The sequence below is a fragment of the Melanerpes formicivorus genome, unplaced genomic scaffold (genome assembly GCF_026170545.1).
Source record: "Melanerpes formicivorus ecotype bairdi unplaced genomic scaffold, bMelFor1.0.p_v2 SCAF_21, whole genome shotgun sequence".
NCBI classification, from domain to species: Eukaryota; Metazoa; Chordata; class Aves; order Piciformes; family Picidae; genus Melanerpes; species Melanerpes formicivorus.
The window spans coordinates 12,267,144-12,292,832 of NW_027142373.1; the positions used below are offsets into that span (position 1 = coordinate 12,267,144).

The 25,689-nt window shown below is 48.9% G+C and overlaps 1 protein-coding gene across 1 annotated transcript in view; it reads left to right on the forward strand.

Moving 5' to 3' along the window:
- GLP2R (glucagon like peptide 2 receptor) overlaps window positions 1-24,558 on the forward strand; it is a 54,986-nt gene extending 30,428 nt beyond the window's left edge. The window contains exons 6-13 of the mRNA XM_068151625.1: window positions 282-438; window positions 2,768-2,927; window positions 6,544-6,604; window positions 7,974-8,043; window positions 12,730-12,818; window positions 14,451-14,589; window positions 20,922-20,963; window positions 23,173-24,558. Coding sequence (XP_068007726.1) covers window positions 282-438; window positions 2,768-2,927; window positions 6,544-6,604; window positions 7,974-8,043; window positions 12,730-12,818; window positions 14,451-14,589; window positions 20,922-20,963; window positions 23,173-23,511 — 1,057 coding nt within the window. The 3' untranslated portion in view covers window positions 23,512-24,558. The remainder of the gene's footprint in view (window positions 1-281; window positions 439-2,767; window positions 2,928-6,543; window positions 6,605-7,973; window positions 8,044-12,729; window positions 12,819-14,450; window positions 14,590-20,921; window positions 20,964-23,172) is intronic.
- Window positions 24,559-25,689: the final 1,131 nt, after the last annotated feature.

The window sequence follows — 25,689 nt, forward strand, 5'->3', positions numbered from 1 at the left end:
CCAGGGGTCTCAGCCTCACCTCCCCAGGCAGTGCTGCAGTCCCTTGTAGCCCTCCCATGGATTCTCTCCCTGTCCCTCTTGAACTGGGGAGCCCAGAGCTGGATGCAATATTTCAGGTGGGGCCTCACCGGGGCAGAGTGGAGGGGGAGGAGAACCTGCTGGCCACACTCCTCTGAATGCACCCCAGGATCCCACTGAATATGACCACCAAGAGTATTTCCTCTCATTTCTCTAGATTGTCAGCATTCCACAGGGTTCACTCTTCATTTTCTCTCTCACAGAAAACTCCACTGCACAAGAAACTACATCCATATGAATTTATTTGCATCGTTTATCCTGCGTGCCACAGCAGTGCTGATCAAGGACAGTGTCTACTACAACATTTACTCCAAAAGACCAAACGATGAGACTGGATGGATCTTGTACCTCAGTCCTGAGGTAACCTGGTAGTTCCTTGCTAACAGTAAATGTGTGTGCTGGGGGCCAATAACATTTCAATTTTGGATGTGTGCCACCAGACAGAAGGTTCTGAGAGGTTTCTTAGTTGAGCTTTGAATGCTGAAGCTTTGCTGATGAAGATTTGGGCTGTCAAGAAAAAAATAATCCTGAACTGATAGTTTACTAGATTGATTTTATGTGAAACCTTGTATTGAAGCAACAAATAAAACAATAGTTACATTTGGAAATGTCCAGTTAAGCAAAGCAGCTCATACCTGTACTTTTTAGGAAGAAATCTGCACACTTATTTGGCACTTACCTAACACAGTATTCACAGAATCACACAATCTAGCTAGTTGGAAGAGACCTCAATACTCATCCAGTCCAACCCTCGAGCCAGCACTGGAGGGTCAGCACTAGACCATGTCCCCAAGCACCAGATCCACAGCTGCTTGAACAGCCCCAGGGATGGTGACTGCAGCACTGCCCTGGGCAGACCATTCCAATGTTTGAGAATCCTTCCACTGAAGAAATATTTCCTGAGATCCAGCCTGAACCTCTCCTGGTGCAGCTTGGAACCATTTCCTCTGCTCCTGTTGCTTGCCACCAAGGAGAAGAGGCTGCCCCCTCCTCACTCCAACTTCACTTTAGGGAGTTGCAGAGAGCAATGAGGTCTCCCTCAGCCTCCTCTTCTCCATCATGAACACCCCCAGCTCCCTCAGCCCCTCCTCTAGCCTATAATATCATAGTATCAGCTGCTCCAGGCCCTTCCACCAGCCTCATTGCCCTTCTCTGGACACTCTTCAGCCCCTCAATGTCCTTCTTGTAGTGTGGGGCTCAGAACTGAACACAACACTTGAGGTGTGGCCTCCTCAGTGCTGAGCACAGGGGGATGATCACCTCCTCTCCCTGCTGCCCACTGTGTCTCTAACAGAAGCCAGGATGCCATTGGCTTTCTTGGCCACCCCAGGTACTTCTCTGAGTTGTAGCTTACTCTCAGCATGCATAACAATGCAATGCACACAGCTCTTGCTTTTAAAACAAAGTTATCCAGCATTACATTTCCTGAGGAAGAACAGTAACAGAGAAAAAAACCCTCATTTAAAGGCTTTTCTGTACTGGGGAGATCTACTGATTTCCTTAAACTTGATTTGATGATGGGATAACATCTCTGGTTTCCGGCCACTGGGGATAAAGTCAGTTTGTGTGATGCTGTATAAGTGCAGTTTTTCCATGCAGAGAGGCAAATTTACCTGCAAGAGATTGATGGTGACTATTGTTTTAATAGCTGAGCAGTGTATTTTCTATTGTGCAGATCATGACAAAGAACACAGAGAATCATAGAATCAACCAGGTTGGAAAAGACCTCAGAGATCACCAAGTCCAACCTATCACCTAATACCTAACACCTCCTGACAACTAAACCATGGCTCCAAGTGCCACATCCAAGCCTTTTCTGAACACCTCCAGGGGTGTGGACTCCACCACCTCCCTGGGCAGCCCTTACCCCAGCCTGTACTGTTGCTGTCTTTGTCACCTCCATTCAAACTCTCTGACAACGTAGAAGCCTTTAAATTGTTACCCTGCCCTCCAGCCTCCCACAAGCAGCAAGCAGAGCCTTGTGAGATCTGTGACCAAATCAGAGTTGCACACTGTTGTAAGTTTGAGACTGGATGTCTTAAGAACCATTGAGAAGTCCTCCAAGCACTGAATACTCCAGGGAGGTGGACACCAGAAGGGTGTAATCTGTGTTATTTCATTCCTATCAGCCTGCATCTTCCTTCCCTATATAAATTGGCTGCACAGTCAGTTTCCTGCCTTTTCTCACTCCCTCTGATCCCTGCAGGACCTTCTCTTTTGTGGGGGAGGTTTGTAGCCTGGATCAGCCTTGGTAAAGCTAATTTCTTCCGTGCAATTTGGGCCTAGGCAGGGAGGAGTAGGGAGGTATGGGGGCAAGGTGGGCATTGAGGCTTGGGTTTGGCCTGCCTGGGAGTGAGGCTTTTGGAAGCTCTTGGCCTAGTGAGGTTTGGTAAAGCCCAGACTGGAGAGAACTGGGCCCAGGCTGAACATGAGTTTGGGTATTTTGTGTTTGTGTGACTATTTGTGGACAGTATTTGCATTTCCATTTCTAACCCTTTCCAATCCTGTGTGGAATGTTTTTATTTTCCTCCTTTGGGAAGGGGTAAAAGAGCTTCCCTCTGCTCTAACAGCAGCACACACACACAGCCACGTGCGAGTTTTAAACCAGTTACCCAACTGACAAGGGGAACCCAGGACTGCTCAGAGCTTTTATATGCTAACAATGACTCCTGCTCTTTCATTTCCCCAGATTGTAATCATCTGCAGGACTGCCCAGTTTTTCATGCATTACTTTGTTGGGGCAAATTACTTCTGGCTGTTAGTAGAAGGGATTTATCTGCATACATTGCTGATCACCGTTGTGCTCTCTGAGAGGCGACTGCTCCAGACGTACGTTGTGATAGGATGGGGTAAGTACAAAACAGCCTCCAAGTTCTCAGTTCTGTCATTCTGTTTTGAGTCTGTCGTGGTTTGAGGCTAGGAATCATTAGGAGACCATAGAGTACAGTCCTCCAGATGCTAAATAGGTGGACCAGAAAGTGCAATTTTTGTTATTCCATTCCCAGAATGCCTGCATCTCCCATTCAGAAGGGGAGAGCACAGGCTGTTCCCTTCCCTTTTCCCCTTTCACAGTCTCACAGTATCACCAAGGTTGGAAGAGACCTCAAAGATCATCGAGTCCAACCTGTCACCACAGACCTCATGACTAGACCATGGCACCAAGTGCCACGTCCAATCCCCTCTTGAACACCTCCAGGGATGGGGACTCCACCACCTCCCTGGGCAGCACATCCCAATGACAAATGACTCTCTCAGTGAAGAACTTTCTCCTCACCTCGAGCCTAAACCTCCCCTGGCACAGCTTAAGACTGTGTCCTCTTGTTCTGGTGCTGGGTGCCTGGCAGAAGAGACCAACCCCCACCTGGCTACAACCTCCCTTCAGGTAGTTGTAGAGGGCAATGAGGTCTCCCCTGAGCCTCCTCTTCTCCAGGCTAAGCAACCCCAGCTCCCTTAGCCTCTCCTCACAGGGCTGTGTTCCAGACCCCTCCCCAGCTTTGTTGCCCTTCTCTGGACACCTTCAAGTGTCTCAATGTCCTTCTTAAACTGAGGGGCCCAGAACTGGACACAGGACTCAAGGTGTGGCCTAACCAGTGCAGAGTACAGGGGCACTTGAAGGTGTCCAGGTTATTCTAAACAAATTCATTGGGTAAATATGTGGAATAAGAGGATCTGTACCATAACAATTCTTCCCTTTTCCTGCTTTGTAATAGCAAACTTACATAGCAGAACTACCTGAGCATGAATGGTTTTCTTTAGAATAGAATAGAATAGACCGGGTTGGAAGAGACCTTCAAGATCATGGAGTCCAACCTATCATCCAACACCACCTAATCAACTAACCCATGGCACCAGGCTCCCCATCAAGTCTCCTCCTGAACACCTCCAGCGATGGTGACTCCACCACCTCCCCAGGCAGCCCATTCCAATGGGCAATCACTCTCTCTGTGTAAATCTTCCTTCTAACCTCCAGCCTAAACCTCCCCTGGTGCAGCCTGAGACTGTGTCCTCTTGTTCTGGTACTGGGTGCCTGGGAGAAGAGACCAACCTCTGCCTGTCTACAACATCCATTCAGGGAGTTGTAGAGAGCAATGAGGTCTCCCCTGAGCCTCCTCTTCTCCAGGCTAAGCAACCCCAGCTCCCTCAGCCTCTCCTCACAGGGCTGTGTTCCAAGCCCCTCACCAACTTTGTTGTCCTTCTCTGGACACGCTCCAGCAAGTCAATCTCTTTCCTAACCTGAGGAGCATATGTTCTCCTTCCTAGGTCTCTTAGAATTTGTAAAGTGCTGTGTTAGAGGAAAATCTGAAGCACTGCATGACCCAGTTCTTGTGTGTCAGCCCTTACATTTCAGGCATTTTTCATGGACCAGAGCAATGTAAATTGAGTCACAAGCCTTTGAACCCTTTTGTTTAACTCATGTGCTGTAACCTGGCAGTTATGATTGTTGCTTACTCATCGTTCTGTACCTTGTCTCGATAAAGGAGAGAATCAAGGTTTCCTAATTCCTACTAATCATCTAATCTGTAGTCATCCCCTGTGCTGCTGTGGAGAGCATTTTTCAGGCTCGCAGTTTTGAACATCCTGTCCCATTTTTGGCATCCCTCCTTTTCCTCTTTTGCTTCTCCCTTAACTCCATTAACTCCTTGCCTTCACTTTCACGCTCATTCCCATCCTTCCTAATCTGTTGCAAGTTTCTGAGTGCATAACACCACACAGCATTGTCCACTGCAGGCTTTCTCCTCTGCTGTACCTTGCACTTTAGCGTGTCCTCCTCACCATCCATGCCTTGATTTCTCTGTTTGCTCTCACATTACTCTTTAAAGATCCCTTGTGCTGTCTTAGCACCAGAAGACCACTGTCTTTCACACTGGGTAGTGTTGTCTCATGGCTGCATCACCCTTCCCACCTGCCTCAGTGAATTTGTTGCTTTCAGCAGCAGCTTGTTTGAACAGGTAGTTATCATTTTATTCCTTGTTCAAACTGCAATAGCACAAGTCTGGTAAAGAAATGTGCTTATTATTGTAAAAGCATTAATCGTAATGACGCCCTCAGGTGGCTCAGTTAGTAGCGCATCAGACCCTTAATGGAAAGGTCGTGAGTTCAAGCCTGCAGTGGTGACAGGTTGGACTTGACGATCTTTGAAGTCTCTTCCAACCTTAGGAATACTGAAATACTGATCACATCTCTGTCAGGCCCTCTCCACTGCTCTCAGGCCTATGTCATATTCACCGATTTCCTAAAGGAACCGACTAGCTTAATCTCTTGTTTGCATTTATTAGAATCACTACATCAGGGCATCTGGCACCTACCCTGCAGACATCTGTAGCAGTGCTGCTGCTGAGCCAGCAGGGGCAAGCCATGCTTACACCTGCTGAGACCTCCTGCTGTCCTGAAGTTGCTCTGGGTACCATCACCTCATCCTTCTGGGTGCCAGCAGTGTACATGTATCATGTAGCTACACACCTAGATCAGTCTGAAAAGGCAAGATTCAGCTGGACAGTGAAATGTCATTTAGAGCTGCAGATGGAGCCAAGATCAAGTTGATGCTTGTACATTCTAGACAGAGGACTGGAAGGCACGACTGCATCGTGGCATGAATGACAGCAGCAGGTCCAACTCAGCCCATGACAATGCCTTTGCATGACACCCTGACATCTACTGCACCCCTGTTTCGGATGCTGATGTACTCCTAGTAGTAGCCCCTGATAACGAGGTGACAAATGAGGCATGAACCACACTCCACAATGAGATTCCAGAAATGCAGTGGGCAGAGAATCTCGGAAGTCCTCTCAGTAGTTCATTTATTTCTGTGTTGTACAATCCCCAGCATTAAGGAGTCTTAGAGTTCCACTTAAAGAAGTTCCAGAAGCCCTTAACAGAAGTAGCTTAAGGAAGCAGAAGTCCCTTACAGAAGCCCCAACCCCCCAAAGAATCAGAACCACAGAAACATTCAGGTTGGAAAACACCCTCAGGATCACCAAGTCCAACCATTACCCCTGCTCTGCAAGGGTCACTCCTAAACCATAGCCCCAGGCACCACATCCAAACCACCCTGAAACACATCCAGGGTTGGTGACTCCACCACCTCCCTGGGCAGCACATTCCAACCCCTGACCACTACAGAATCACAGAAACTTTCAGGCTGGAAAAAATGTGTCCTGCTGCTCAGAGAGGCTGTTTATAGACTCTTTGTTGCCAACCACTTAACCAATAGAGTCCAGCAGGGTGTAGAAGCTAAAATCATTCTCCAGTAAGAGGTGCCAGTGTGTCAGGATGTTGTTCTTGGCACACATGGAATGTTATTGTTTTGCTCTTGGCAGCATGGAATTGGTCAGTTGGGGAATCTTGCACTCTGCATGCCTTCAGCAGCTGCCCTTGCTCAGAACAGCAGCTGCAACAGACATCTTTGTGGTCTTTTTGATGCACCATATTGCAAGCTTGACTATACCTGACTCCTTTTCTTTTCAGTTGTTCCTATCCTGTTTGTGGGCCCTTGGGGTATAATCAGATCAAAAATGGAGAACACAAGGTAGGTTACTAAATAAAATGTGCCTTAAAATGCTGCTTTTCTGTCTGCCTAATTTTGCTGGAAACCCTTAACAGTAGTTGCCACAAGTATTGATTACTAGGTTAATAGGTTAGACACATGTCAGCACTGGTTGCATTTTCTAGGTCCACTTTAGTACTTTTACATTAAACTACTTCTAGAAAGTCTCACATTTACTTATGCATAAATCACAGGGTCACAGAATTGTCAGGGTTGGAAGGGACCTCGAGGAACATCCAGTTCCCACCTCCCTGCCATGGACAGGGACACCTCACACTAGATCAGAAGGAGAGTGAACATTCATTGTTCTTGAAATCAAAGCTATTGCATCCAATGTCCTTTCACTTACATGAAGCCAATGGTTAACACAAACCAAGCAGACCTTATGGTGGCCTAGCAGGATCTGAAGGGGGCTCCAAGAAAGCTGGGGAGGGACTTTTGAGGGTGTCAGGTAGGGATAGGACTGGGGGGGATGAAGCAAAACTAGCAATGGGGAGATTCAGACTGGATGTGAGGAAGAAGTTGTTCCCCATGAGGGTGGTGAGAGCCTGGCACAGGTTGCCCAGGGAGGTGGTGGAAGCCTCCTGCCTGGAGGTGTTTGCAGCCAGGCTGGATGTGGCTGTGAGCAACCTGCTGTAGTGTGAGGTGTGCCTGCCCATGGCAGGGGGTTGGAAGTGGCTGATCCTTGAGGTCCCTTCTTACCCTCACAATTCTGTGATTCTGTATAGATTCCTGGAGAACATGGTGTTGGTAAGACAAGGGGAGAGATAGTTTCCTTGCAGACCATCCATACCTTGACTTCAGTTGGCATTCCCTGCTGTTTTGAAAGAAACATGTTTGTTGTGGAGGATAACGATGAAAACTGATATCATGGAATCACAGAATTGTTAGAGTTGGAAGAGACCTCAAGGATCATCCAGTTCTGACCCCCTTGCCATGGGCAGATATCCACTGAAAGCTGGTATGAAATGAATGTTTTCAGTAGTCAGTGAATGAATCAGTAAGAGTAAGCTGCACTAGTAAGCATCATTTCCTCTGTGAGGGGTTGGTGGTGCCATTTCCAGTTGTATGCATCCAAAGGCTGAGTTTGCCTGATGATAGTTCTGAGGTTTGCCATCTAGGAAAACTTCTCTCAGCATTCTGCTGGCAAGGTCTTCTCAACAGATGCAGTTGGTGAGACTCTGCCTGGTTTGATGGCATTTCTCCTGACTGGCCCCTGAGAATGATGAACTTTGCCAACTTACTTCTGAAGTACATACAAAGCTTAGGAGGGCTTTCTCTCTCTCCCTCTCTCTCTCCTTTTTTGTTTTCCTATGAAAATGATGTAATCATCCTCTCAATTACTCTTCAGGTGCTGGGGAACAAATGAACACATGGGAATCTGGTGGATCATCCGAGGACCAATGTTGTTTTCCATTGCAGTAAGAATGAATTCATCTGTTCCTAATGCCATGTGCAAGTGTAATTGTCCTTTGTGGCCCTTTCTCCAAGTATGAAACTGCTCTTGGATTAGAATAGAAGAGAATTAACCAGGTTGGAAAAGACCTTCAACATTGTCAAGTCCAAACTATCACCCAACACCATCTTATCAACTGAACCATGGCACCAAGTGCCTCCTCCAGGCTCTTTTTAAACACTCCCAGGGACAGTGACTCCAACACCTCTCTAGGCAGCACACTCCAGTGGCCAATCATTCATTCTGGGAAGAAGTTTTTCCTAACATCCAGCCTGAACCTCCCCTGGCACAGCATGAGACTGTGTCCTCTTGTTCTGGTGCTGGGTGCCTGCCTGGGAGAAGAGACCAACCCCCACCTGGCTACAACCTCCCTGCAGGGAGTTGGAGAGAGCAAGAAGGTCTCCCCTGAGCCTCCTCTTCTCCAGGCTAAGCAACCTCAGCTCCCTCAGCCTCTCCTCACAGGGCTGTGCTCCAGACCCCTCCCCAGCTTTGTTGCCCTTCTCTGGACACCTTCCAGCATCTCAACATCTTTCCTAACCTGAGGAGCCCAGAACTGGACACAGGACTCAAGGTGTGGCCTAAGCAGTGCTGAGTACTGGCAGAATGACCTCCCTGCTCCTGCTGGCCACACTGTTCCTGATGCAGGCCAGGATGCCATTGGCCCTCTTGGCCACCTGGGCAAACTGCTTGCTCATGCTCAGCTGCTGTCAACCAGTACCCCCAGGTCCCTTTCTGCCTGGCTGCTCTCCAGCCACTCTGACCCCAGCCTGTAGGGCTGCATGAGGGTGACTCCCTCTCCTCTTGTCTCCTGCCTGTCTTTCCTCAAGAGCTTGTCTCCATCCGTTCCCACGCTGCAGCCCTAGGACCAATCCCACCACATCTCAGTGCTTCTGGTAATGTCACAGCCCTGCAGCCTCTAACTCCCCCTCTTTGTTTCCCATGCTACATGCTTTGGGGTCACCTTCCCAAAGGTTTAGTGATTCTGCTTCCATAGTGTAGTGAGAATTCTGTCTCGTGTCTGAGACACCAGAAGCAAAAACATTCCAGCTTTGTGGTAGTCATTGCTACTGCAGCTGCAGTGTTTGCTGTAAGAAGCAGAAGTTGATGATGAAAAATCATTTTTAGAATAAAGCAAATCTTCCAGATCAAAGTAAGTTTGGATAGAAAAGGTTTGCTAGCTCTGCTCTTGAAAAACTCTACAGTGTTGACTATGGTCAGTTCTTTGTATTCATAGAAGCAAGAAATTAGATCCAAAGGAGAAGTCAAATTCTTAATGCTAAGAAAGCCCAGGAGTCATCTGTTTAAATGTAACTCGTCCCCTCCTCTACATGCACACATCTGTATCTCCCAGAATTTGCCCAAAGAGATGCCCACAAGGTGCTGTGAAATAAAACAGGGAAGTACAGTCTGTAGGACAGACACTTTAGTAACAGAGAGTGGCAAAAGGACACTTCACAAAGAGCAGGGAAGATCCCAAGCTTGAGAAGTTCAATGCTGCCTCAGAAAATTGCTTTCTGATTCTGTCCCTGAGTTCATACACAATGACAGCATCACAGGATCAGAGGATGCTAGGGGTTGGAAGGGATCTCTGGAGATCATCAAGCCCAACCTCCCTGCCAGAGCACGACCAGAATCCAGCACAGGTCACACAGGAACACATCCAGATGGGGCTTGAAAGCCTCCAGAGAAGGAGACTCCACAAGCCCCCTGGGCAGCCTGTTCCAGGGCTCTGGGGCCCTCACAGTGAAGAAGTTCCTCCTCATGTTCCATCCATTGCCCCTTGTCCTATCCCAGGGCACAAGTGAGCAGAGGCTGTCCCTGTCCCTTCCTTCCTGACCCCCAGCCTTCAGATATTTACAGACATTTATTAAATCCCCTCTCAGTCTTCTCTTCAGACCAAACAGCCCCAGGGCTCTCAGCCTCTCCTCCCCAGGCAGTGCTGCAGTCCCTTCAGCATCCTTGGAGCCCTCCCTTGGATTCTCTCCAGCAGATCCCTGTCCCTCTTGAACTGGGGATCCCAGAACTGGATGCAATATTCCAGGTGGGACCTCACCAAGGCAGAGTAGAGAGGAAGGAGAACCTCCCTGGATCTGCTGGACGCACTCCACAACTGGCTACCAACTTCTGGTTTTTGCTTTCTGAATATCCAGCCAGGCAGTGGGGTAAGGGCTGAGGGCATTCATTTGCAGCTGAAGTACCAAGCATCATAGTCTCAGTACCATCATGTTGATGATAATTGTTCTGCAGAAGCAAATCAAAGCATCTCCAACTGTTGAAGTCTTAGCCTTTGGACCTCCAGCTACCTATGCTTTAGTTGTCCTTTTCTTCCTTTCTCTCCCTTCCTTCCTTCCTTCCTTCCTTCCTTCCTTCCTTCCTTCCTTCCTTCCTTCCTTCCTTCCTTCCTTCCTTCCTTCCTTCCTTCCTTCCTTCCTTCCTTCCTTCCTTCCTTCCTTCCTTCCTTCCTTCCTTCCTTCCTTCCTTCCTTCCTTCCTTCCTTCCTTCCTTCCTTCCTTCCTTCCTTCCTTCCTTCCTTCCTTCCTTCCTTCCTTCCTTCCTTCCTTCCTTCCTTCCTTCCTTCCTTCCTTCCTTCCTTCCTTCCTTCCTTCCTTCCTCTCTTCCTTCCTACCTCCCTTCCTCTCTTCCTTCCTTCCTCCCTTCCTCTCTTCCTTCCTCCCTCTCTTCCTTCCTCCCTCTCTTCCTTCCTCCCTCTCTTCCTTCCTCCCTCTCTTCCTTCCTCTCTCCTTTCTTTCTTTCTTTCTGGAAGGATATCCACTGATCACCCTGTGATGGTTTAAGGAGAAGAGGAGACTCAGGGGTGACCTTATTGCTCTCTACAACTACCTGAAGGGAGGTTGTAGACAGGCGGAAGTTGGTCTCTTCTCCCAGGCAGCCAATACCAGAACAAGAGGACACAGTCTCAGGCTGTGCCAGGGGAGGTTTAGGCTGGATGTTAGGAAGAAGTTCTACACAGAGAGAGTGATTGCCCATTGGAATGGGCTGCCTGGGGAGGTGGTGGAGTCACCATCACTGGAAGTGTTCAGGAGGAGACTTGATGGGGTGATTGGTGCCATGGGTTAGTTGTTTAGGTGGTGTTGGATTGTTTGATGGGTTGGACACAATGGTCTTGAAGGTCTCTTCCAACCTGGTCTATTCTATTCTATTCTATTCTATTCTATTCTATTCTATTCTATTCTATTCTATTCTATTCTATTCTATTCTATTCTATTCTAAAGATCCATCTGTGCACATCTGGAGAGAAGAGCAGATGAGGTGTTGCATCCTTTACACAGAACAGGAGCTGGGGTTCCAGCAGCAATCCCTATGTATGAAAAGAAGACAAGAAAAGTAGCCCTGAGTTATTGTCTATCCCCAAATGAGGAAGCAGGGCTCTCCTTTAAAACAAAAATGGATATTGTGCTGAAAGATCATATATCAGAACATGAATCAGGCTGAATAAGGCAATGCTGAGTTTCTCAACCTCAATAACTCTTTTTTCCCCCCCTTTTTGCATAGGGCTTCTGGGTGGTGGAAATGCAGTAGTTAGAGACTCACAGGCATGGTCAGGCCTTATTGTAACATAAATATTTGCAGACTGGTCTTGGCTCAGTCACCACAGTGTAATTAAGGCTGAATTTAATCATTCATTAAAAAGAATGTCCTGGGCATCCTTGTGTGGATGCCTAGAGGCTCTTTATCTGAAGAATTGCAGTGACTGTGGTATTTCATCACAGTCTGCTTAGCTGCATGGGTTGGTGAAGAGCTGTGTGACCTGACTGCATGGAAACTCAACAGCCTCGTTTGGAGAGCTCATACATAGAATTATAGAATCAACCAGGGACCTCAGAGATCACTAAGTCCAACTATTACCTAACACTTAACACCTCCTGACAAATAAACCATGGCACCAAGTGCCACAGCCAATCCCCTCTTGAACACCTCCAGGGATGGGGACTCCACCACCTCCCCAGGCAGCACATCCCAATGGCAAATTACTCTTTCTGGGAAGAACTTTCCCCTCCCCTCCAGCCTAAACTTCCCCTGGCACATCTCGAGATTCTGTCCTCTCATTCTGATGCTGGTTGCCTGGGAGAAGAGACCAAGCCCCACCTGGCTCAGCCTCCCTTCAGGTAGTTGTAAAGAGCAATAAGGTCTCCCCTGAGCCTCCAGAGTCTGTCACCACTCTGCTGTGCTCTCTGCTCAGGATCTCGGGTAGTGATAGGACTAGAGGGAATGGAAGGAAGCTGGAGGTGGGGAGATTCAGGCTAGATGTGAGGAGGAAGTTCTTCACCATGAGAGTGGTGAAGCCCTGGAATGGGTTGTCCAGGGCGGTGGTCGAGGCCCCGTCCCTGGAGGTGTTTAAGGCCAGGCTGGATGAGGCTCTGGGCAGCCTGATCTAGCGTGGGGTGTCCCTGCCCATGGCAGGGGGGTTGGAACTAGATGATCCCTGTTGTCCCTTCCAACCCTGACTGATACTATGATACTGTGATACTATGCTGTAGTTGTGGTAACAACCTGCTGCTATTCCAACCTGATCACAGCTGCATTCCTGCTATTAGGTGACAAGTCTTACAGGTGTTTCATGCCAGTTTTGTACTGGACCAGTAGGGTCACAGCATTTGTTTTAAGTAACCTGTATGCACTTTCTTTCAAGGTTAACTTTGGCATCTTCTTAAAAATCCTCAGAATGCTGATCTCCAAGCTAAGAGCTCAGCAAATGAGCTTTCATGATTACAAATACAGGTATGTAATAAATAATAAAGTCCTAGCTTTTGGGGATTTTTTGGTTTGGTTTTGGGTTTGGTGTGGGGTTTTGTCATTGTTGCTTTCTTACAACATCCAAAAGTTGCCATTTGCCCTTGCAGGTTATAGAGTTACCTACTACTGTCAGGTGCCACAGATATCACACACAATCACAGAATGTTAGGGGCTGGAAGGGACCTCAAAAGCTCATCCAGTCCAACCCCCCTGCCAGAGCAGGGTCACCTAGAGCAGGTCACACAGGAACACATCCAGGTGGGGTTTGAATACCTCCAGAGAGGGAGACTGCACAATCCCCCTGGGCAGCCTGTTCCAGGGCTCTGGCACCCTCACAGTGACAAAATATTTCCTCCTGTTTCCATGGCACTTCCTCTGCCTCAGCTTCCACCACTGCCCCTTGTGCTGGCATTGGGCATCCCCCAGCAGAGCCTGAGTGATAAGAAGGTCTAATCACTTTGTTAACAGATAACTCACATTCAGCTATGTCAATGTTTTTCTGTTACCTAGCAGAATAAGTTCGATGCTAGTGGCTGTCCTGGTCAGTATCTTGTCCCTAGCTTGTCACTTTAAACCCAGAGCCAAGATTCCCTCCTGCACAGATGTTTATGATACAGTGTGCTCTGAAATTCATACCTGGGAATTTGTCCTCAAAAATCTCACAACTGCTAACACAGTTCCAGAGGCAGAACATTGAGGCATGGTTCCAGAACAATTTATTTGCAACTGATTTGCTCAACAAGACCAAGTGCAAGGTCCTGCAGCTGGGTCAGGGCAATCCCAGGCACTGATACAGGCTGGGCAGGGACTGGCTTGAGAGTAGCCCTGGAGAAAAGGCCTTGGGGGTGCTGGGGGAGGAGAAGCTCAATAGGAGCCAGCAGGGAGCACTTGCAGCCCAGAGAGCCAAGCAGAGCCTGGGCTGCAGCAAGAGAAGTGTGGCCAGCAGGGCCAGGGAGGGGATTCTGCCCCTCTGCTCCACTCTGCTGAGAATACAGCTGGAGCTCTGGGGCCAGTTCTGGAGTCTCTGTTCCAGGAAGGATCTGGAGGTGCTGGAAGGTGTCCAGAGAAGGGCCAGGAGCAGGAGCAGCAGGCTGGAGCTGCTCTGCTCTGAGGACAGACTGAGGCAGTTGGGGGTGTTCAGTATGGAGAAGAGAAGGCTCCCAGGAGACCTAATTGTGGCCTTCCAGGATCTGAAGGGGGCTACAAGAAAACTGGGGAGGGACTTTTGAGGGTGTCAGGGAGGGACAGGACTGGGGGGAATGGAGCAAAACTAGAAGTGGGGAGATTCAGACTGGATGTGAGGAAGAAGTTGTTCCCCACAAGGGTGGTGAGAGCCTGGCACAGGTTGCCCAGGGAGGTGGTGGAAGCCTCCTGCCTGGAGGTGTTTGCAGCCAGGCTGGAGGTGGCTGTGAGCAACCTGCTGTAGTGTGAGGTGTCCCTGCCCATTGGCAGGGGGTTGGAGCTGGCTGAGCCTTGAGGTCATTTCCAGCCCTGACAATTCTGTGATTCTGTGGTTTATTACTGTTATTGTTAGCAATATTGCTGTTATTATTCTCATTATTACTTTTGCACCAGGGATACTGAAAAAATCCTCTAACCTAATGTTCTCTTTTTAAGATTGGCAAGATCTACACTTGTGCTGATTCCATTGTTGGGGATCCATGAGTTTGTATTCACCTTCATCACTGATGAACAGGTGGAAGGACTTTCAAGACATATAAGGCTTTTCATTCAGCTGATAATGAGCTCATTTCATGTAAGTACTGTTTTGCAGGTACTTGTTTTAGGGGTCATAGATCTACTTCTCTCTCCCTCTCTCTATCTCTCCATCTTTCTCTCTATAGCTCTCATTCTCTCTCATCTCTACCTCCATCTCTATCTCTCTATCTCTATCTCTATCTCTATCTCTATCTCTATCTCTATCTCTATCTCTATCTCTATCTCTATCTCTATCTCTATCTCTATCTCTATCATCTCCATCTCCATCTCTATCCCTATTTCTCTCTAACTCTCTCTCTCTCTCCCTCTACCTCTCTCTCTCTCTCTCTCTCCCTATCTCTATCTCCATCTCCTTGATTATCTCGAAGGTCTTTTCCAACCTGTTCTGTTCTGTTCTGTTCTGTTCTATTCTATTCTATTCTATTCTATTCTATTCTATTCTATTCTATTCTATTCTATTCTATCCACTGCCCCTTGTCCTATCCCAGGGCACAGTGAGCTGAGGCTGTCCCTGTCCCTTCATTCCTGACCCCCAGCCCTCAGATATTTATAAACATTTATTAAATCCCCTCTCAGTCTTACTCCTCCAGACTGAACAACCCCAGGTCCCTCAGCCTCTCCTCCCCAGGCAGTGCTGCAGTCCCTTCAGCATCCTTGCAGCCCTCCCTTGGACTCTCTCCAGCAGATCCCTGTTCCTCCTGAACTGGGGAGCCAAAAACTGGATGCAATATTCCAGGTGTGGTCTCACCAGGGCAGAGTAGAGGGGGAGGAGAACCTGCCTGGATCTGCTAGACACACTCTTAATGCCCCCCAGGACCCCATTGGCCTTCTTGGCCACCAGGGCACATTGCTGTCCCATGCACAACTTGTTATCCACCAGCACTCCCAGGTCCTTCTCCACAGGGCTGCTCTCCAGCAGATCATCTCCCAGCCTCTACTGCTGCAGTTTATTCTTCCTTCCCAGATGCAGGACTCTGCTATTATCCTTGTTGAACTTCATTAGGTTCCTCTGTGCCCAGCTCTCAGTCTGTCCAAGTCTTTGAATGGCCTCACAGCTTTCAGGTGTCTCAGCCAAGCCTCCCAGATTGGTGTCATCAGCAAACTTGCTGAGCAGAGTCTGTGTCTGTCATGTCATCAGTGTCATTGATGAAGATGTTGAACAGGACTGGACCCAGCACTGCTCCCTGGGGGACTCCACTGGTTACAGCTCTCCAGCTGGACCTGGCACCATTGCTCACCACTGTTTGGACTCTATTGTGTAACCAGTTCCTCATCCACCTCCCTGCCTGCTTTTCTATCACACATTTCCTGAGCTTGCTCACAAGGATGTTTTGAGAGACAGTGTTAAAAGCCTTACTAAAGTCAAGGTAGACTATATCCACATCCACTGGTCTCCCTGCATCTACCCATTCAGCTAGGGCAAAGAATAACAAGAATAACAAATGAGCTTCATTCCTGCAATGCCTCTACTGAAATATCTGTACACCAAGCTTTTGTGCCACCCCCCAAACCACAGCTGAGAGAACCTCTGTCCTCATCCAAGCTTTGGGCTTCATTTCCCTGAAGAATCTGTTCACTTGCCTTATCTGCAGGGTGACACCATGGCCTCCTGTGTGCACATTCACAAAGTAGAATACAGAATTAACCAGGTTGGAAAAGAACTTTGAGATCATCAAGTCCAACCTAACACCCAACACCATCTGATCAACTAACCCATGGCACCAAGTGCCTCATCCAGGCTCCTCTTAAACACCTCCAGGGATGGTGACTCCACCACCTCCCTGGGCAGCACATCCCAATGGCCAGTCTCTCTTGCTGGGAAGAACTTTCTCCTTACCTCCAGCCTAAACCTTCCCTGGTACAGCTTGAGATTGTGTCCTCTTGTTCTGGTGCTGGGTGCCTGCCTGGGAGAAGAGACCAACCCCCACCTGGCTACAACCTCCCTGCAGGGAGTTGGAGAGAGCAAGAAGGTCTCCCCTGAGCCTCCTCTTCTCCAGGCTAAGCAACCCCAGCTCCCTCAGCCTCTCCTCACAGGGCTGTGCTCCAGACCCCTCCCCAGCCTTGTTGCCCTTCTCTGGACACCTTCCAACATCTCAACATCTTTCCTAAACTGAGGAGCCCAGAACTGGACACAGGACTCCAGGTGTGGCCTAACCAGTGCAGTGTACAGGGGCACAATGACTTCCCTGCTCCTGCTGGCCACACTGTTCCTGATGCAGGCCAGGATGCCATTGGCCTTCTTGGCCACCTGGGCACACTGCTGGCTCATGCTCAGCTGCTGTCAACCAGCACCCCCAGGTCCCTCTGCCTGGCTTCTCTCAGCCACTCTGACCCCAGCCTGTAGCACTGCCTGGGGTTGTAGCGCATGGGGTTGTAGTCCATGGGGTTGTAGCACATGGGGTTGTAGTGCATGGGGTTGTAGTGCATGGGGTTGTAGTCCATGGGGTTGTAGCACATGGGGTTGTAGTGCATGGGGTTGTAGCTTTGACACTGTCATTGAGGCTGTAATCAAAAATTTCCACGAAAGCTTGAAAGAAAATATATCCAGGCTGGCAAAAAGGGAGTTCATACAGAGCCACCATCCTAAGGGGGGCTGCTGACATGGTGGTGAAGAACAAGTTCTTCAGTCAGACATAGCCTTATTTGGCAGGGCTGCAGGGACTAGTTGCTATTTTGAGAAAGACAAAATCATTTTAAGTGAAAATGTTATTTACTGGCTTGGGCAAAGAAAGCTGATACAGAAGACAGCTGACTCACCCCTGCTGCAGAATGTAAACCTCATTCCTTTCAGAGGAACGTGCACACGCTGGCCTGCATGGCAGCATTTAGAGGCAAAACTTCTTTCAAAACACCCAAAAATCTTAGCCAATGTTTATTGAAGAAGCTCTTTCTTAGCTACAGCTTTATTTGTGACAGGGTTGGGAAAAAAAAAACACCAACAACCAACCCACAGCAACAACAAAACCCTAAACACAAAAATTGTACACAGTTTATAGATATCACAGAGTGTTAGGGGCAGGAAGGGACCTTGAAGGCTCATCCAGTCCAACCAGTGTCCAGTTCTGGGCTCCTCAGGTTAGGAAAGATGTTGAGATGCTGGAAGGTGTCCAGAGAAGGGCAACAAAGCTGGGGAGGGGTCTGGAGCACAGCTCTGTGAGGAGAGGCTGAGGGAGCTGGGGTTGCTTAGCCTGGAGAAGAGGAGGCTCAGGGGAGACCTTCTTGCTCTCTCCAACTCCCTGCAGGGAGGTTGTAGCCAGGTGGGGGTTGGTCTCTTCTCCCAGGCAGGCACCCAGCACCAGAACAAGAGGACACAGTCTCAAGCTGTACCAGGGAAGGTTTAGGCTGGAGGTTAGGAAGAAGTTCTTCCCAGAGAGATTGCCCATGGGGATGTGCTGCCCAGGGAGGTGGTGGAGTCACCATCCCTGGAGGTGTTTAGGAAGAGCCTGGATGAGGCACTTGGTGCCATGGTTTAGTTGATCAGATGGTGTTGGGTGATAGGTTGGACGTGATGATCTCAAAGGTCTTTTCCAACCTGGTTAATTCAATTCTATTCTAGTCTAGTCTATTCTAGTCTAGTCTAGTCTAGTCTAGTCTAGTTTCCCTGCCAGACCAGGGTCACCTAGAACAGGTCACACAGGAACACATCCAGGTGAGGTTTGAATATCTCCACAGAAGCAGTCTCCACAACCCCCCTGGGCAGCCTGTTCCATGGCTATGTCACCCTCACAGGGACAACATTTCTCCTCCTGTTTCCATGGAACTTCCTGTGCCTCTGCTTTCACCACTGCCCCTTGTGCTGGCATTGGGCATCACCCAGCAGAGCCTGGCTCCAGCCTCTGGGCACTCACCCTGCACAGCTTTAGCAACAGCAATGAGGTCACCTCTCAGGCTCTCCAAGCTACAGAGCCCTCAGCTCCCTCAGGCTCTCTGCATGAGGAAGATGTTCTACTCTCTTAATCATCTTTATGGCTCTGCTCTGGAAGCTTTCAAGATGTTCCCTGAGGTCCTTCTTGACCTGAGGGACCCAGAACTGGACACAATATTCCAGATGTCACCTCACCAGGGCAGAGTAGATGGGGAGGAGTACCTCTCTTGACCCACTTCACTGCTGTGCAGCAAGTCAGTCCCCAACCTACACTGCTCCATGGGGTTGTTCTTTCCCAGGTGTTCTTTCCCAGGGCAAGGGAGTTGTTCTTTCCCCCTTGCCCTGGTTGAACTCCATTCATTTCTCCCTGCTGAGTTACAGTTGCTGTTACAGTTAGAGATGCTTAGTCTGTAAACCTTCTCAGTAGCTTAAAAAAGCAGCTCAACTGTTTTGTTAGAAAGCAAAAAGCTAAACCAAATCCAAACCAACACAAAATAAATCAAAACAAACAAAACCACCCCCCAAAAAAAACCCCAAACCCCAAACCAAAGCAAACTGAAACAATTCCCCACCCCTCCCAAACAAAACAGAACCAAACAAAATCAAACCCACCACCCAAACCAATTAAATCTGGACTCTCCTCTGGAGGATGCAACTCAAGCTACCCAAAACTGAATTCTAAATGTAGGTTGAGCTTCTCTACTGTAAAAGTGGAGCCAAGGTCTAAACACCTTTGCTCACAGCAGCAAGTGAACTGTTAGCCACACAAGAAGATGCTGGTGGCTCAAACACAGACATTCAATGAGTAATCATTCTGCTGTGTTAATAAAGCTGAAGGACATCCCCCAGGCTTACACATTCCTCTGTCCTTTCTTGATGGTTATTGTGCTAATGAATATTTCTGCTGAATTTCTACTTCCTTTTATCTCCTTACACTGTGAACATTGTGGCCTTGCAGTATCTGAAGGGGGCTACAAGAAAGCTGGGGAGGGACTGTTGAGGGTGTCAGGGAGTGACAGGACTGGGGGGGATGGAGCACAACTAGAAGTGGGTAGATTCAGATTGGATGTGAGGAAGAAGTTGTTCCCCATGAGGGTGATGAGAGCCTGGCACAGGTTGCCCAGGGAGGTGGTGGAAGCCTCCTGCCTGGAGGTGTTTGCAGCCAGGCTGGAGGTGGCTGTGAGCAACCTGCTGCAGTGTGAGGTGTCCCTGCCCATGGCAGGGAGGTTGGAACTGGCTGAGCCTTGAGTTCCCTTCCAACCCTAACAATTCTGTGATTCTAGCACTAATCACTTAATATATCATTCATTTGTCAAAGGCACCCAGTGGAGGCCACTTTCAGTAGCCCCATCTGCAAATCCAAACAAGCAGGTGGACTTCTATTTGACCATACTTAGAGCAGCAGCCCCAGTGGAGCAGCAGTGCTGTGGGGAAAATAACATTATGTGGTAATGACCTTAATACAACATGCAAGATCAAAGTGGGGCCACAGGCTCTGCTCCTCAGCATCTGCACTCAATGTGCCTTGCTCAGGTACTGTGTGAGAACAAGTCAGTGAGGACAGCAATAAGAAGTGAATACAGACAGGGCAAACCTTGTGAAGTTCCATAAGGACAAGGGCAGGGTCCTGCACCTGGGGAGGAATAACAGCAGGCACCAGGACAGGTTAGGAGCTGCCCTGCTGCAAAGGAGCTCCACAGAGAAAGACCTTGGATCCCTGGTGGACAGCAAGCTCTGTATGGGACAGCAATGTGCCCTTGTGGCCAAGAGAGCCAATGGTGTCCTGGGGTGCAGCAAGCAAAGTGTGGCCAGCAGGGCTGGGGAGGTTCTGCTCCCCCTCTACTCTGCCCTGCTGAGACCACAGCTGGAACACTGTGTCCAGTTTGGGGCTCCCCAGTCCACAAGAGACAGAGACCTGCTGGAGAGAGTCCAACAGAGAGCCATGAGGATGAGTAGGGGACTTGAGCATCTCCCCTGTGAAGGGAGACTGAGAGCCCTGGGGCTGTTTAGTCTGGAGAAGAGAAGGCTGAGAGGGATCTGATCAATGTCTATCAGTATCTGAGGGGTGGGGGGCAAGCGGAGGGGGCCAAGCTCTTTTCAGTGGTGCACAGGAACAAGCCAAGGACCAATGGATACAAACTTGAACAGAGAAGGTTTCAGCTCAACATGAGGAGAAACTTCTTTACAGTGAGGGAAACAGAGGCCTGGAGCAGGCAGCCCAGGGGGGTTGTGGAATCTCCTTCCCTGGAGCCTTTCCAACCCCACCTGGATGCCTTCCTGTGCACACTGCCCTGGGTGATGCTGCTCTGGCAGGGGGTTGGACTGGATGAGCTCTGGAGCTCCCTTCCAACCTCTAACATTCTGTGATTCTATGATTATGTGAAATAGTTTTCTTTTTGACCATTAAGAAGCATTGTTTATACTCACAGCTCTGAGACTGATGTCATCTAAACATTCAGATTCCTGTACTCTAACTTTTTCTTCTTGCTGTCTTTCTCTTACAGGGCTTTTTTGTAGCAGTTTTATATTGCTTTGCTAATGGAGAGGTAAGAGCCAATGCTGTGGGAAGAGTGTTTGGTTGATAGTAAAGGATATTAATGACCCTAAGAAGGCTGACCTCGGTGGATATTTCTACTTATTCAAGGGCCTGAGTGCATTCTTTTGAACTGGTATAATTATTATGTCCAAAGGGAGCAGCAAGACCTCCCAGAGGTTTGGGATCCAAATGCAAAATACTGCCTTTGAAGCCAGAGTGGGTGCAGTCCTGTGAGTATGGATGCCCTGGGCTGTCTGAAGTACCAGCAGAAGCTTATGGTCAGCCACCTAAACCTCTCTCCTTGAATCAGTTGGGTTCCATCATTTCCTGTTGGCCAGCCTGAACCTTCTCTTTGCTGCCCCTGAAGTCTGAGTGAAGCAACCACATTGGTGCTTCACTATCTTAGCAACATGTTGAAAAAGTAACTGCATGAATGCACTGCTCAGGAGGTGCCTAACCTTGATGTGAGGTAACTCTTTGTTTGGAAGCTGTCTCCTGCTATGCCTCGATGGGCAGCTGGGTGCTCAGTTTGCTCCGTGCTGGGATTGAGGCAGTGATGGCTCTTATGCAGGGAGATGACGGCAGGGGAACTTAACCCAGTGGAGGGAGAAGGCTGGAATCAGAGCAGCTTGCTTGGTGTTTTGAGGGACTGTCTTTTCCTTATATTCTGTTGTAACTTGCCCTGTTTGCTTCAGTTCTGATCACTGTCCCTTGTGTCTCTACCAAATGCCTCTGTAGACTGCCTGTCTCCATCTTCTCCACGCTCTCTTCACTGGCAGTATTTAAGTCTTCAGCATGAATGAGCCTCATTCACTCAGCCTCTCCTCATAGGGCAAGCACTACAGCCCTGATCTCTGGGGGTAAGTTCAGGCTTATCAGCATAGTTCTCCTACTGGGGCCCCAAAATTAGATGCAAGATTCAGAGGTCTACCTGGTGAGGTCTAAGTGGCTCAGCTTCTGCCCATACAGCCCAGTGCCTCCAGCACTGTCACAGCTGCCTGCTGCCTTTGCCTTACCACACCTGGCTTGCTGCAAGCTGCCTTAGACAATGATGCTGTGTAGGCTGGGAAATGAACCTCACTTAATTTTAAATGATTTCTAAGCTCCCTGTCTGTACCTCTCCTACATCTGATTTGGGTACAGACCTCCACTGCTGCAAACCACAGATAGGAGCCTGGCAGGGCCAAGCAGCCTGGCACGCACTGCACTGGCACAGGCACTTGAATCTGGACATCTTCTTACAGGCAGCAGTGAAACAAGATGGGGATTATACAAAAAGTAGCCAAAAGTTCCTGATGTTTAACAAGGAGACCTGGAGCAATTTTGGAACTATCTAAATAAAAGTTCTGGCACTGGTCTGCAGCACTCCTCTAACATCTGCAAAGGGTGCAGAGCTGCTGTCATCTCTCATCTGTCACTGAAGTTGCTCTTTTGGCCTTCTGCTTCCTGGTCCAACTGAGCCACCAGGCCAAAGCTGCTGTTTAGAGCCAGGACAAGCCTGGCCTCCCAGTGCAGCCTGGCCCAGGGCAGGCAGGCAGCAAGACACTCAGTGCTGAGGATTGGAAGCAGACTGCCAGGTAAAGAGCTTTAACAAAACAAAGCAGATGTCCAAGCACAACACTGGCAAAGCTGTGTGGTTCTCATCTCCACAACGCCTGGGCTTTCCTCCTCCTCCTCCTCACTTCATGAGGCCATAAACATGGAAGTCCCTTGAGCTCTCCCACACACATGCACTAGGATCACTGTGTTATCAGAGACTCAGGGCTTAGGAAAAGCTTTCCTAGGTCAGAGTGAAGAGGAAAGCTTAGGCTGGAGGTGAGGAGAAAGTTCTCCCCAGAAAGTGTAATTGGCCATTGGGATGTGCTGCCCAGAGAGGTGGTGGAGTCCCCATCCCTGGAGGTGTTCAAGAGGGGATTGGATGTGGCACTTGGAGCCATGGTTTAGTTGTCAGGAGGTGTTAGGTATTAGATGATAGGTTGGACTTGATGATCTCTGAGGTCTTTTCCAAGCTGGCTGATTCTATGATTCTATTCTATGATTTAGCAAATAAAGCTCTTTCTACCCTGCAAGGATCTTGCCAGGTTTGAGGTGCACTCCAAAAGAGCAGGAAGCTCAGCAGCTCCACAGTCCCTCTCCTTTTACAACAGGCACTTGGGTTAGTGTGCAGCAGGGTGGTCAGAAGGCATCACTGTGGACAGGCTGTTTGCTTTTCCCCTCAGGTGAAAGCAGAGCTCCAGAAGCAGTGGTCGCGCTTCCTGCTGGCAGAGCCCTTCGGCTGCAAATTTTGCTTTCTTGGGGAAAACATCAAATACCTCAGGAAATGTTCCCAGAAAAGAAAGAAGCAGCACCTCAGCACCAAGCACCACTTGTGTCTGGAGGCAAGGGAGCCCTTGGGACTGCAGCTCCAGCAGCTGCGAGCCAAGCAGAGGACGGGGCTGAGCCCAGCAGCAGGCTGTGCTCTCCCGTCTCGGCCTCGCGCAAGCATGTCAGACAGCAGCGAAGGAGAAGTCACCACTGGGGAGACCACTGAGGAAGTCTTTGAAGAAAGTGAGATTTAGAAAGCACCTTTCAACAGCCATAGGATTCAGAAAGATTTCCTCTCACCTCCAGACTGTTCAGAGCTCTGGGTTGTGCAGTGCAAAGAGAAAAGAGCCAACGCCTCAACCGTCCCAGCTGTCTCTGTCTGAGAGAAATACTGACCTGGCTGTTCCTAACCTGTGTGGCTGAGGTGGAAAGGTTTGCAGGACCCAAAAATGCTTTGAGTTGATGGGTCTGGAAGATAACTGATATTGAAAGAGATGCACACAGGGGGACAGGATGTGCTGAGTAGTCTCTTGACACACACACTGAATCCCAGCAGCTTCATCCCTGCTCACGTAGCAGGGAAGTTTCTCTCTTTCAGGGATGTGTGTAGAAGACTCTCCTCTGCACAGCCTGAAAGCATCCCCATCTCAGAAAAGAGTTTCAGGCTTTGGAAAACCAAACCCAAACCCAAAATGAACCCCAAAGACCCCAAACCCAAAGGCTCAAACCCACAAACAAACAAACAAAATCCCAAACAAAACAAACCCAAACAAACTCCCAAACCAAAAGCCCCAAACAAAACCAAACAACAAAACAAACCAAGCAGAAAACCCAAACCAAACCCCCACAAGCAAAGAAACAAACGCCCCAAGTTTGGGAAGAAAGAGGATGGGATGTGGGGTTCAACAGAGCAAGCCCAAAAGGGGCTGTGGGGTTCAGCAGAGCTTTCTCATTGGAGGCACTGTGGTGGACTACTCTGAGCTGCATGGATAAGGTTGAAGCAGACTCAATAATGAGCTCTGAGATGTGCTATAAATTTGGATGGTGGACCTCATAAAGCACAACCTTGCAGACACAATGGCTCCTTCTATGGCCAGAGATGTCAACTCTATGCTAATTATTAATGTGTACTCCCATTCTTTGTTTAAACCTATTGCTTCTGCATGCCAGGGGCTGTGCCTCAAAGGCTCAAACTGGGAAGCACAAACACTGCAGTCTGCAGAGCTCTCTGTCAGTTATGCCTTAGAATCAGTAATAGTGATTTGTATGTTTTCAAACGTGAAATAAACCCAGTAGGTTACGAGAGAGAGGTGCCTGGCCTGTTGTGTTTGATGCGCTCACTTCCCAAGGCACCACATAGAAGCAATGTAAGGCAAGTATGTTCCACCTCACTGAATGAAAAACACACACTTGGGAAGGCTGAATGTCTAGGAGGTAACTCTAGTGCTAATGAATCACAGAATAGGGGTTGGAAGGGACCTTGAAAGCTCATCCAGTCCAACCCCACTGCCAGAGCAGGATCACCTAGAGCAGGTCACACAGGAACACATCCAGGTGAGGTTTGAATATCTCCAGAGAGGGAGACTCCACAATCCCCCTGGGCAGCCTGCTCCAGGGCTCTGGCACCCTCACATGGAGAAAGTTTTTCCTCCTGATTCCATGGAACTTCCTCTGCCTCAGCTTCCACCACTGCCCCTTGTGCTGTCACTGGGCATCCCCCAGCAGAGCCTGGTTCCATGCTCTGGGCACTCACTCTTTGCATGTTTATAAACACTAGGAAGGTCACCCCTTAGTCTCCCCCAAGCTAAAGAACTCTGTTTTGTTCCAGTGTAAACAGGAATTAACATAGTATCCACTTCTTCCCCTCCCCCCTTTATAGGTAGGAAGGTCAACTAATATAGCAAACTAGGTGTTGCATGACAACTTATCCTCCTTATTCTGAAACTACAGTCATGCTCCCTCTAGGGTGTGGAGGTTTGGATGGAAGGAGGTCTGTCTTAGCTGCTGACCAAAGCATGGCAGAGCAGTAGTATCCCTACAGCTCCAGCCTCAAGAGCAGGAGATGAAAAAGGTGATGAGGCTCTGGGTCTCTATAGATGTCACATACATCTGTGCCTCATATTAGAACTTGTGGAAGGGAAGTCCTACCAGCAGGCATGGAGCAATCTTCAGCAGTCTTCATCGTGAGTGCTCAGTTGTCAGTGGAAATTGAGGACAACCTTACATGTGTGGGGCAGCAGCAAGGGATGAGACCAAAGCACAGCATTCCTCTTCAGGAGGCTCTAGTCCACAACTTCTTGGCCACAATCCCCCAGCTCCAGGCTGAGCTCAACTTGTTCACCTTCATGGTAGAGAGAGCAAATCACTTTCACTTGACATCTGTGCTTTTTGACCTTCTGTCTTTTGGTCCACTCATCTGATGCTCCTCTAGC